The sequence below is a fragment of the Sander vitreus genome, chromosome 8 (genome assembly GCF_031162955.1).
Source record: "Sander vitreus isolate 19-12246 chromosome 8, sanVit1, whole genome shotgun sequence".
NCBI classification, from domain to species: domain Eukaryota; kingdom Metazoa; phylum Chordata; class Actinopteri; order Perciformes; family Percidae; genus Sander; species Sander vitreus.
In genome coordinates, this window is record NC_135862.1 from 7,356,638 (window position 1) to 7,370,430 (window position 13,793).

The 13,793-nt window shown below is 38.6% G+C and overlaps 1 protein-coding gene across 1 annotated transcript in view; it reads right to left on the reverse strand.

Annotated features, from left to right (window-relative positions):
* The window catches only part of swap70b (switching B cell complex subunit SWAP70b), a 39,042-nt gene that overhangs the window by 20,574 nt on the left and 4,675 nt on the right, over positions 1-13,793 (reverse strand). Inside the window, exons 2-4 of the mRNA XM_078256548.1 lie at positions 12,716-12,856; positions 2,983-3,156; positions 1,390-1,617 (exon numbers count right to left, since the gene is read on the reverse strand). Coding sequence (XP_078112674.1) covers positions 1,390-1,617; positions 2,983-3,156; positions 12,716-12,856 — 543 coding nt within the window. The remainder of the gene's footprint in view (positions 1-1,389; positions 1,618-2,982; positions 3,157-12,715; positions 12,857-13,793) is intronic.

Consider the following 13,793-nt stretch of genomic DNA (forward strand, 5'->3'; position numbering starts at 1 on the left):
TACACATACATGTAGCGAAATTCATTCTCTGCATTTTACCAATCCGTCAAGGGAGCAGTGGGAAGCCATTTACAGCGCCCGGGGACCAACTCCAGATCTCTCCATGTCCCCAGTAACACAGTCACACATTCTTTCACATGAAAATATACAGACCTGCCACACATGACCACAAAATCTCACTTCCTTATTAACTCACCAAGGCGGTTATGTTTTCAGCTAAATTTGTTTTTCAGCCAGCAGGATTACAGAAAAAGTACTGGCCCGATATTCATGGAACTTGGTGGAAGGGTGTAGCCTGGGCCAAGGAAGAACCCATAACATTTAGGAGCAGATCCGAATCATGGGGCGGATACACACATTCTTTTTCATTTTCGTTAACATTGTGAGAACGTTTGTGCTGCTTTCATGTAGTGTCGGAATAATCAGACAAATGAGTTCCCAACTGAAAACGTACATACTATATTAACATTCTAGTTTTATATGTATTGCAAGGGGCTGTTTAAATTCTGTTCTGTTAATGTCTGTTATGTCTATGTTAGTCTTGAGGTGTAGTGTTATATGAACCTCCTTTTATTTGCAGCTTTTCATTCTGTGTATTAGGTTTATTTTTAAATTACTGCACATTTATTCTTGCAAAATGTGTTAACACTGCACTTTTTTTTTTTTTTTTTACTGACTGACTTGACTAAAAGAAATACTTCCTGCTGCAAAATGAGCTTTGATAATGTGTCACATATCAGACTTGTTTTATGTTCTATATTTTTGTGGTCAACAAAAGCCCAAAACCAACAATATGTTATTCTGTCTCTCAGCACTTCCCAACGTCCCTTTCCTGCATTCAGCCGTGCGTGCGTGCATGTCACACAGTTCAACAGTGTGGCTCATTGATACATTTTTGGACAATGACGCTCTATGACACAGGAAGAAGATATATCAGGTATATATATATATATCTATATATATCAGGTATTGTGTGTATTTTGGATACACACACAATACTTGTTAGTAGTTAGTGGTTTTGTTCTTTTCACAGGATTTGTTGACCATAAGAAAAACGTAGAATAACACCAGACTTATCCTTTAACATACGTTGTAAATTTTATTTCAAGGATCGAAATTAGTCAGCAACATCAGCGCATTTAATAGAGACAGGGTTACTGTCTTAGTTCCATCCACTGATTAAGACCATGATATGTGGTTTAAAGCTCTGGAAGAAGCTAGTAAGTAAACTTTTGAGTTGAGATAACAAAGAATCACTGTGTTTGCAAAACTACATGTGTGCTGTGCGAGAACGGAAAGCAGGACAGGCATAGTAACGAAGGGGATGGATCTTAGTAAACAATCAGTAACAGAGACTGTATCATCATCCTTTGCAGGTGTGTTGCCCACCTGTTTGAGCACGTCCATGATGAGCTCCTGGTAGACCTCGTTGATGCCCATGGAGAGCGTCTGGCGGTCCATGCCCTTACTGAAGTGACCCGACCCCACCAGGATGATGAGCTCCCAGGCGTTCAGACTCTTCTGCTTCGAGTTCAGTTGCGTCTTGTAGTCCTCAAAACGCTCCTCCACCCAGCTGCCCCCCATTGCCTCCGTCAGCTTACGCAGGAAGTACTCAATCTGTGCGTGGAGACACATGCAGGGTTATAACACAAACAGCATTTGGTAGTGCACAAACAAACACAATGAAAACAATGACATTGTCTACATTTTTATTTAAACTGTTCATTTATATTAAAGACAACTGTCCCTGTCCTGTATTTGTCCTACAAGTCATCTCTACATGGGCTGATTGGAGCATATTAATCTACATTTCTTCCTGTGATTCAGCTCTGATGTTTGTTGTACCAAACAAATCTTCCAGCGTCTGTAAAAGAACAGGAAGCTGGAAACTTCCTTTTCTGCTCTTGAGCAACAGACATTTTTCAACTGGCCAGTTACTGTAACAGTGAAGCCTGATGTACAACAGTACAACTGAAATCCAGTTCTGAGTTGGTGTCTGTATGATCTGTAAAGCCCATAAAACAAAAGCCAAATTAAATGAGTGGAGTGGGAAGTCAATTTGACATTTAATAACTTCCCCCATTTTGACAAGTAACCAATGTTTCTGAGGAAGTGCTTTTCCAATGTAAAGATCTAGCAGACAGTTACTGGGGAAGATTCATGGCATGTTAAATTAGGAGATTCAGCAGCCATTACGCGGCCAGTTTAAAAGTTAGTACCCAGTTGATAGTGGATCAATTAGGACCCTTAAATATGGATCTAAAATCACCTTACACTGATCCAAGATCACAATTTTTGAATATACAATTCTGGAGTTTGAAAGAAAAATATTTAAGTGTTTAGAGCATTGAACAAACTGCAGCTTTCACTGACAGTAGCCTTAAAAACAAGTTTTTCTGAGGTTGGACTGGGCATCCAACTATTGAACATCAAATATTCTGTCACATTCTCCGGCTTGTTTACTTACCGTACGATCAGACATTGCCAAATCTAAAATCAAGAAACTTTTCTATCTACAGACTGTTATATAAAGAACTTTGCAGCAATAAAAAAATATGTATCAAGGTGTTTGGCAAAAACGAAAATAGACACAACATGTTTTATATTCCACAAAGTGAATGCTACAGTCAGATGTTGTTTTGGCCCCGAGTTATGCAAGGGCTGTTGAACCCAACAATTTGTTATCTGCTAGTTATGGTTTGTAGGTATAGTATTTTAAGGGAGCAGCCAGCAATATTTCCAGTCAGTTAGTGTCAGAGATGTTGTGGAGTAGAAGTAGTAGTAGTGGCATCCACATGGCATTAATAGTAGACATATAGTAGAGCCATATGGCATTAAAAGAAGATACTCAAGTAAAGTGCCTTAAATGTGTCTCTCTTAAAAGTAGATGTACTTAGTTACATTCCACCACTGCAAAGTAGTCTAATACCAACTTGTCATAATAGTAGAATACCACTCCTTAACGTCTCCATTAACACTCACCTCCTCAGTGACCATGGTCAGCGGGTATCTGTCCTCAGACAGGAAGTTGAAGATGGACCAGATCTTGAAGGCATCGTCGTTGGAGATGAACAGCTGGTTTTGATCCAGATTCTTCCTGAAGCACAACGTCCAGCACATTTTGTTGAAGTCCTGACGGTCAAAGTTATCAGTCACCTGAGGCAGAGCAGAACGACAGAACAACTCTGGTGAGTCGGTTTGTTTTTATAGAAAGCAGTTTTGTAAAGAGCCCGTCCTTCAAGCAGAAGACACAGAAACAAAACCTCGAGCCCTCTTCCTCTGAAGTTTCCATGGGTGAAACATGTTGGTCAGTGGCTCCAAACCTTTATGACTTTTAACTTTTAAAGTATCAGTTTCATAGTTGTGAGTCTTGGATTCTGCCTTTATTTTGCCCATTTGAATAGTTTTTAAGAGACCCGAAGAGGGAACACTATTCAGTATTTAAATGATTAAAAAAAGCAAAAATTATAGAGTCCAAAAAAAATTAACATATTATTATTGTTCATTATTGTTATACATCTCACAACCAGGTTTATCTTGAGACCCCTTCCAAAAAGGTCCTGACCCCCAATTTTGTAACCACTGCTGAAGATAGAGGAAGGTATATAAAAAGAAAAACTTTCCACTTAATGAGTCACCTTTTTATTAAGGGTTTACAAGTTGTAACTAATGGCTTTATTAATGTTACTAAATCATTTCTTAATTCATTATAAAGGATGAATTTTTAGGCCATTATAACTTCTGGGTTGCCAGGTTGTGAAAAATCCCTCCAACTGATTGGACTGGAAAAGGGCTGCCAAGATATGGACCAAAATCTAATTATTGATAACTTATAGAAGTGATTTATTAATAAATGTGTAATAACTGTTATTACCAAATAGGATGAAAACCAGACAAAGGGATTTTTCACAACCTGGCAACCCATTTATCATTAATTGCTTACAACTTTAGAAACCCTGAATGGTGAACTAAATGTCTCCAACACACAATATCTATATATAAAAACACAGAGGACTTGACATGCTGAGCCACCAGTGAAGACCACATGCACACTTTGTTTTTTATATATATATATATATATATATATATGACAGTAGATTTTCCTTCCCAGAAAGATGGCATGAGAACCAGTGTGAAAGGAAACATGGTCTCTTTGAGAAAAAAAAAAAATCTCCTGAATTTCCAGAGCAAAATGGGACAAAAGCTCTTGGGGGAAAAAAAAAAAAGGTACAATCGGTGCTGTGAAGGAGAAAATGTTCTCCTCGAGCCGGTGGACAGGAGCGTCTCCATGGAGACTCCTGGCAAGCCGACTGTGCAGTCGTGTTGATGAGAAGCACATCTCGCCCTGCTGGCAGTCGTCCCGTCAAACAAGCCACCATCAAAAAAACAAACCAATGCTCACAGACCTGAATACCAAGTTAACCCTGAAACTAAACTCACCAAGCATCACATTTACGATCTAAATTTGTCTTTTCAAAAACTCCACTATTAGAATAAACAATGCAGTCGTTATAATTGTGGTTTGAGCAGCCAGCGATGCAGAATCTGTTTCATAGCTCAACATGTTCTCCTCCACAAATGCATGCACGCATTATGATAACATACATAACGGTTGAAACAGATGCTGATAAGTCAAGTATGTGAGCTGTGATAACGTGTACAAATAAATTACCTGTTCATTATACATCACTGGCTCTTGTATCTTGTACAATGAAAGACTTTCTGTAACAGTTTATTTGAACAAGCCCAGGGTTCCCACACTACATTGAACATTAAATTAAAAGTGTCATTTCAATGAATTTCTAACTCTTAAGTAAACTAGAAAACAAACATTTAGAGGGTATGAAATGAAATTAAAACAGACCTCACAACTAAAAATCATCAAATCTCATTGGGTTCTCGTCGGGATCCTGACATCTGGAGCATGTTGAATTTGCTGCATGTATACACATGTATATTTGCATTTGTTTGTACAAGAACACTGAAAGCAATCCAGTCATTTTCAAAAACCTTAAAGCGCGTGCGTGTCTTTGAAATATCTCATGAACCGATCATCCAATCTAGTTCAGACTTGGTTTCCTGGGTACCCAACGAACTTGGCGTTTGGAATTTGCAGTTGCAGTTTAGACAATATTGGATATTGTATTTTAATAAACTGCCAATTAAACTGTTGAGAAAAGAAATGCTGCCATAATGCTGTCTCTTCTGTGTCTACCTTCACAATAAAAGCCCAGCTTTAATTTACTCAGATCATTTCGCTAAGAGGAAACACAATAAAAAGGCATTTTTGCCGAAACTAGATATCAAACAAAAGCCAGACACTATATCGCATTAAGTTGCTTTGAGCTGTAAATTCACCACAGCATAACATAATGTCATCTTGGAGCTGACCGGGCAAAGAGAGCAGTCTTCCTCATTCAGACTCACCTTGGGTCCGGTTGTTTAAGTGTGCTGCTAACTTAGGCTATAACACTAATAGCATTACCGTCGGCAAAATACCCCCCGCGAATCAAATCCATACTTTAACGTTAACCATCAAGCCACTAAACCTGTTTGCAAATGAACACCTCTGATGAAGAGTTAAATTCATTAACGATAATAATGAACAGAGGAGACATTAAACGCTGACTGTCTACATGCAATATCGTTGATGAAAAAGACGACACTAAAATGTACTTAAACAAAAAACATCTTTATTTGCGTTGCCACCTTTTCTTCCCCCCCTCTCTCTCAAGACACACACACACTCTTTCTGTAGGCTACTCGGTCCGGTTCTCGTGGTTGAGTAACGCTGGTTTCTGCTGATTGGCTCTTATAATGGGCCGGATGGGCGGAGCATTTGGGGAATAAACCTGAATATCCTGGGTTGTGTCACGGTTGTTTAATTATTTTAATGTTCTGTGCTCTGTGAGAGAAGAGAGACATTCAGCCTAAGTGAATAAACTTCAGTTGGAGTGAACTTTTCAAAAGGCAAACAGGATCTTATGCAACTCTTTATTGTGTTAATTTAAGGGTTTGTGCCTGTGTGGAAACCTGTACTGGCTGTTAAAGTGATTCTCCACCCAGAAATCAATGTCAGCTGTAAAAAGGTTTGTAGTTTAGTCCTTCAACTAATATTCTTTTCCAAAACTAATTAGTAGCTGTGGTTCAGCTTGAATGTACATCAGTTACAATATATTGTAGGTTTTCACAGCACTTCTCAAACTACTCCTGCAGCATAATATACTTCACTGCTGCCCATCCATATGCTCAATATATATTAAAAAAAAAAAAAAAAAAGTAAATACAGTGCTTTCACCAAAATATGGCTGTGTATTTAGGCATATTTTTTATACATCATGGAGGGTCGACTAAATTTTAGAAAGCTCAAAACACAAAACAGTTCAATGGCACTGCAATCTCCAAAATGATCGTGCAGTTGAATCAACAGCTCTTTAAAACAGTTTCAAGATAAACTGAACATTATGACCTTCATGAAAGTAGGATTGATAGGAGGGTTGTTGTATTAGACTGCATCAGGTTTGGCTAATAAACTGGCAAAGAAGTGCACTGAAGTAACAGTTACAAGCCAGACTCAAGTCACAATAATTAGGATTTTGAGACTCGACACTTTAAAGTAAAAACTACGTACGGTATGTGTACTTTGCAAGTCCTAAACTTGAGCTGCGCTCCTAAGTTGTGGAATAAAATTCAAATAATACATCATGGATTTGCATGTTAACTTTTGAGACCTGTAAACTTTAAAAAGAACTTGGCATTGGCCATGTATAAACATTATTAACAAAGCCTCAAAAAGGAACATGTTAAAAGTGTAGTGACATTATATGGTCAACATTATTATGAAGACTTGGACTTGATACATTCTCAGGTTAAGAAGTTCGTTATACTTCAGGAGTGATTTAAGAACTTTCTAAGGATGTTTTTTATTCTAATGTGGAAAGTTCTCAGCATTGGAATCAATCGTTAACACACACTTTTTTGTCTTGATGCTTTTTATGTTTTTCTACTACTAGTCTTGGCCGTGTGTTCAAGTGCAACTTTTTGGCCAAGACAAATGCGAGGTGAGGGCATGTGAGGAGACATGAGGCGACGCCACAGTCGGCCTTCATCGCCACTAGTTCTTTGCCATCTGCCTTGTGTGTCAGGGCCTTTAGATGTGAGGTTTTGAATGAGTAAGCACAGACTGACTGCAGAGAGAAACGCTGGCAACAGTGACAGCAGTGTAGTTTGTTCATCTTCTAACATTGTTGTGTCATGCTCGTCTTGTTTTTCTTTGTCCTCGTGGCTCACTCTATCCCTCTCTTTTCTGACACACACACTTTCTATTGCTCTCTCACTCCGTCCATCTCTCTCTCGCTACACTGAAACAATAAGAGCCTTGTCGGTGCTGCCTCCCCTCCTTCTCCACTGCCACATGTTCATTAGGATTCAGGATCCAGCCTTATCTCCGGCATCCTTAAACCTGCATAAGCATTTACAACTCACACAAAACTCCAAAGAGCAAAACTTAAATGAAGACAAAGTGGTGTCTGGATGGAATAAACGGCAAGACAATGAAAAGGCTTGTTACCAGTTGAACAGGATTGTCTGCAATTTATCAAAGGTTGTTGTTGCAAAGTAAATTTTCACCAGCAGTGACGGGGACAGACAGGTGTTCAGACATGATATAAAATTAAGTCATTGTAAAAAGGGGAAATGAGTAAAAAATTTTAATGCTCCAAAGCACAAAATTACTAAAACAATCTGCAGGTGTTAGTAGGGCCAACAGAATAAACTGAAGGATTAAATGTTCCTGTATGGGCGTCTCCTCCTTATGTTACACAAACATTAGAAATCCCACTGGATTATCTGATAAATGTATTGCCACAAGGCCGAAAATAGGGCTGTTTCCTTACCTCATGAAAAGATGACATTTTGGAGATACAAGACGATATTTCCTCACTTAACTTTAGTCGTATCTAGCAGTTAGGTTTTTTTTTGCACACACACACACACACACACACACACACACACACACACACACACCCCTCATTAGGTGCCACACTGCTTAGATACCTCATTATTAGACCTATAAAAATGTAAAACTTAGTCGGCTATGTAGAGACATTAACACAGCTTTGAAAATATTTATAAACCTATATAAAAATGTTTTGTCTGGGGTCAGCGTTTAACACCAAGACAAAATTTGCTTACTGTATGAAGACTTGTAACTTGCCCTCAAGACGGAATAAGTTTTAAGTGTAGCTAATAAACTGCCAATACAGTTTTAAGGATAAGTTCATCCAAATTACAAAACAATTTTTAAAATAAAAAAAAATAAAAAAAGGAGGATAGAAATATATCAGAACCACTGCCAAACAAATGAACAATAAATACTTGAAGGGAAACAATCTGAGCACAACAATGTGAGGTCTGCAGCTGCTGACTGTGATGAATGATCACTGGTATTTCAGGGTCACAGACAGCCACTTGTTTCAGTAAAATGCAACGCTCCAGCAAACCACAAAGTGCTGAGTCCTGAGCTTCAACGTCTCAGCTGCCAAAGCAACAGTCTTCAGTGTTTTAATGTCGAGTCACTGAGCTGCACAATCACACTGGCACGTCTGTGTCCTCAGATAAGGAAACATATCAATGCTGTGCATATTCCCTGAGATGTAGCACAGTAAAAGTATAAAGTTGCATACAATAGAAATTCTCAAGTAAAGTACAAGTACTTGAGTAAATGTACTTAGTTACAATCCTCCACTGATTACTTCCCATCTGTACCACACACGGGTGTAACTTAGAATTTTTTTCTGTATTTCTTTTTTAAAGATTTCAGTTACACACACACACACACACACACACACACACACACACACACGTTTCCTCAGGCGTGAGAGCAGTTGAATGTACTGACCGCTCCCTCCTCGGCCGGTCACCTCCACTTCAATGGGTGGGTGGGATAGTTGTGTAAGAGTGTGTATGGAAAAGTACGTAGTGTGTGTGTTAGGGGGGTTATTGACGTCCGCATATGACGTCATGTCTGTCCTACTGAAACTAAATCCAGAATTTACATTTCCTTAAAGAAAAGTGTTTCTGTTAGAGAGTCAGAGGGCATTTTAACCTCTTAAATGTCAGTGTGACTCCCCCGTGGGGTGGTCATTACAAACTCAAGCTGTGCAGCCAAATTTAGCTCAAATCCACCGAACATTATTTTCCCCAAAGTTTTACAAGATACCAAATATGCCAGGCTGAATTTTGGGGGAAATGTGTATAAATTGATGCACAAGACATCTAGAATATTTGATCACACTTTACTTGAAGGTATCTACACAGGAGTGACATGACTGTGTCATGAACACATGACACAGTCATGACACATGAACTCTAACCCTAACCATAACTATAACTTGTCATGACAAAACCCAATGACACTTACTGACTGAAGCGTTAGGTCATAAACGTTTGACTTGTTTATAATGTTTGTGACATGTTCATGACAGTGTCATGTCACTCTTATGTAGATACCTTCAAGCAAAGTGTAACCGAATATTTACATAAAAAACATGGGAGTCGTGGGTTTGAATATGTCATTCAGAGTAACCATCATGTAGCTTTGAATGAATATACAATGTTTTCAGACAGTGTGGATTAAGACAATTTAACAACCTTAAAAGTGACTTAAAAAAGCACACTGTATGTTAGGGGTTAAAGTGAGTGTTGCGCGCGCACACACACACACACACACACACGATGCAATATCGTTGGCAGCTAAACAAGTCGTACAGCTTTCTTTGAATCTACCTACAGTGTCTTAAGAGCCAGAACAAGGAAGGCATACTAACTTTACTAGTTAGTTACTAGTTAGTAATGCATCATTAGTTACTACTACTAACTTTAAAAGATAAAGAGCAAACAGTCTTGAATGTAAAAAAGGCAGATGAATAATTTCTGGTTAAAAAGTTTCACCATTAATCATAAGAACTCGACAACAGCTGCCTGCGTGTTTGACATTGACAAACTCCAACAGGAAATTCATACAATACGCTGTTAAGATCTCTCTGAGTGAAAGAGTGATTGTGCAACAGATTTATCACAAAAACAGACAGGACTAAACCATGATACCATGATGTCACTTGCAAAGTGCCACAATCCACTCTTTAGTGATGTCTAGACTTTTGTGACTAACTGATTAAATAAAGGTTGTATAGAACTTGTATATCTATGGTATATCTCCCATTGCCAGACCTAACTCCACAGTGCTGTGTCAGCGCTGAAATAGGGTCTGGCTACACCGCTTAACATTCTGGGATAGAGCGAAAAAAAACACTCTGGCTTGTTTTCTTTTCTTTAAACCAATGACAATCGTCCTGGGCGGCGCTAACCGGTGCCCTTGCAAAATAGTTAACAGATAGCGGAGGGGGAGGGACAAAGCCTAACATCCCAGTCTTTATCCCAGCACTGTCCATCTGATAAGCCAGACTTAATAGAACTAAAACTTTAAAAAGCACCACAAAGAAAAGCTCATAAAAAGGAAGTCTCTTATCACCAAGACAAAGACATCAATCATCAGACAGACTTTCCAAACTGCAGCTAATCCAACATTTGCAGATAAGAAATTCAACTATATGTAGAGGGTATGTAGAGGGCACAATGCTTAAGATGGATCATATTATGCAGACACAGAAATAAACAAAATCGCTAAAGCTTACATTTAAAAAAACCTTTCTGAGCCTTTGGTGTTCTATTTCAAAATTCAACTAGAACATCCATCATTTAAAGATAATAAAATATGATTATTCATTGGTAAATGATGATTTATTTTTGTATGAATTATTCAGGTGGCACACCATCGAACCAATAATCAAACAAGGAATGACTGTAAAAACTCCTTACCTGACCAAACTGCTGGACTAGAGATTAAGACAACAAGTGTTCAGAAAAGAATACCTAATCAGGAGGTCAAAAGTTCTGAGAATTGCAAACCGGTTGTCATGGCAACAGCCATTCAGCAACTGCTAATTTCAATCGTTAAGACATCACATGACCAGAACTCCAACCAGCCAGCAGGAATTCTATTAGAGTTCATTGCTGCTAATGACATCACAAAACCGAAAAGCTTTTTTTTCCTCACTTGACTCCAGGCTAAAACAATTAACACTCCATTCATGCAGTGACCCGTTATGACATCATCACAGAGGGACAAACAGTGAGCTGAATGAGCCGACTCAGAGGTCAATAACTAGTTTTGTGTTGCTGTCCGAGCTTAGCAGAGCACAATGACTGATGGACACAATAGTTTGTCACCAGCACAATAAACTAATACTACACGTCCATCAATGGTTTGTTACCATCGTCTTCAATGAAGATCTGCTGCGTCATGAGACAACAAATAACATTTAAATAGGATTAACATGAAAGAAAAAAAATGGATGTATAAGAACCTGTATATACAGCCATTCGGGTATTCAGATAAACTCTATGTGGCCATGAATTAGTTTAGTAGATGATAAAGCAGTTTTGGACCAATCCAATTCCTGAACTAGATGTCAAGTAAGTCTTTGCTGTATTATTGATTAACAAACTATTTATAATCACTTTTTACAACAAAGGTATCTTCTGTCTTATTAGGAGAACATTATTACACGTGGTCACCTGTAACTTATAAAGAATAATAACACATAGGAGGTGGTAGCTGCTTTTTCATCCCTGAAAAGTGTTTGGAGAAAACCTCTCAGCCTGTGTATGCCCACACAATAAGAGGATGGGAACAGCCTGCATGAGAGGCAAAACCCAGGGAAAGGGCGCCTGGGTAGTTCACCTGGTAGAGCACGTTCCCATATACAGAGGTTTAGTCTTTGACGCAGCGGCCGCATGTTCGGTTCCGAACTGTGGCCCTTTGCTGCATGTCATTCCCCTCTCTCTCTCCCCTTTCATGTCTAAAGCTGTCCTGTTAATAATAAAGGCTTTTATAATGTCAAAAAAAATCATAAAAAAAAAAAAGGGGAAAAAATCATTCTCAAAGTATCATTCTCCATATAAAGAGATGAAGAGTCATTTACAGCAGAGAGCGTTGACTAACTTTGCCTAAAAGAAATCTCAGATGTCTAAATCGTTGACCATCATTGTTTCCCCTCTCTAGGGCTGAAACTAACAATTATTTTCATTGTTGATTAATCTGTCGATTATTTTCTTAATTTAATCGATTAGTTGTTTGGTCTATAAAATGTCAGAACATTTGGTAACACTTTACTTGAAGGTATCTACATAAGAGTGACATGACTGTGTCATGAACACGACACAGTCATGACACATGAACACTAACCCTAACTCTAACCATAACTTGTCATGACAAAACCCAATGACACTTACTAAAAGTGTTATGTCATAAACTTTTATGACTTGTTTATAATGTTTATGACACGTTCATGACAGTGTCATGTCACTCTTATGTAGATACCTTCAAGTAAAGTGTAACCGAAAATTCAGTTTCTCCCAAAGCCCAAGATGACATCCTCAAATGTCTCGTTTTGTCGACAACTCAAATATATTCAGTGTACTGTCATAAAAAATGACTCAAACCAATTAATCAGTTATAAAAATAGTTTTCTGTGTGGTGTTAATTTGAAAGTTAGTAATCCCGTTGTGTGCACTGCATTTGACCCCTCCCTGATGCTGTGTGCCTTGGTTATGTGCTGCTCAGTCATGAGTATCATCTGAAACTTCTCAATACCTTATCCAGGATGAACTTGTTCAGGTACGGCATGTACCCCTGGTTAGAGACAGGACCCTCGTCGTCGTCTTTAAAGTGCTCCTCCAGCGCCACAGGGTCATGTGGGATCTTCATCACTGTACACAAGTTGTGGGACAGCACCTGGAATTATGGAGGGGAAAATCCTCTGTTTATCATCAATTAAAGGGCTGGCCAACAACTATTATGCTGCAGAGGTTTCCTGACTTGTAGTCCCTTTTATGAATCAAGCTCCAAAAACACTGGATCCTAAACTTCTCATAATGCTACTCAACAGGTGTTGAACCCACTCTGCCTGGTCATGCTCAAGTCAAACCCCAAAGCCAACGTTTGTAACGCAGGTTTCCAGGTTTGTATTCTCCAGCCGACACACTTGAGTGTTTTTCTCAGCATTAAACCTTGACCTGCAACAGCTGGTAATTCTTTTCTCCATGAATCAATTAATCATTTATTCTATGTCAGAAATTAGCAAAAGAAAGTCAAAGGTGATGTCTCTCCTTTTGTCTAACCAACAGCCTAAACATCCAAAAAATGTTTAGTTTACTATCATTAAAAAGCAAAAATATTCTCATTTCAGAAGCCGGAATTTTTAGCTTTTCTTTGGCATTTTTACTTGATGAATGAGTAAATAAATAGTTATCAAAATCATTGGCAATTATTTGTTCTTAAAGTTTAAATGTTTGTTTATCACCCAATGACTTAAAGTGCTCATATTATGCTTTTTGGCTTTACCCCCTTCCTTTATTGTGTTATATATCTTTTTTGTGCACGTTATAGGTTGACAAAGTGAAAAAGTCCAAAGTCCACCCCAAAGGGACTTACCATCTCCAACAGAAAACACTGTTCACAAACTGCTCCAAACAGCTCTGTTGTAGTCCAGCCTTTACTTCAGAGACAAACGTGCGTCACTTTGTAACACACGTTATAATGCTCGCCTAGCTGCTAGCGCGGCACTCCCTCATACTCTCCTTCTGACTGGCTAGTAGTCCTTACCTAGCTGCTGCAATTGTGCAACTCCCAACAAAGATGGTACAGAAGTGCGATGCCTCACTCTGTAGCT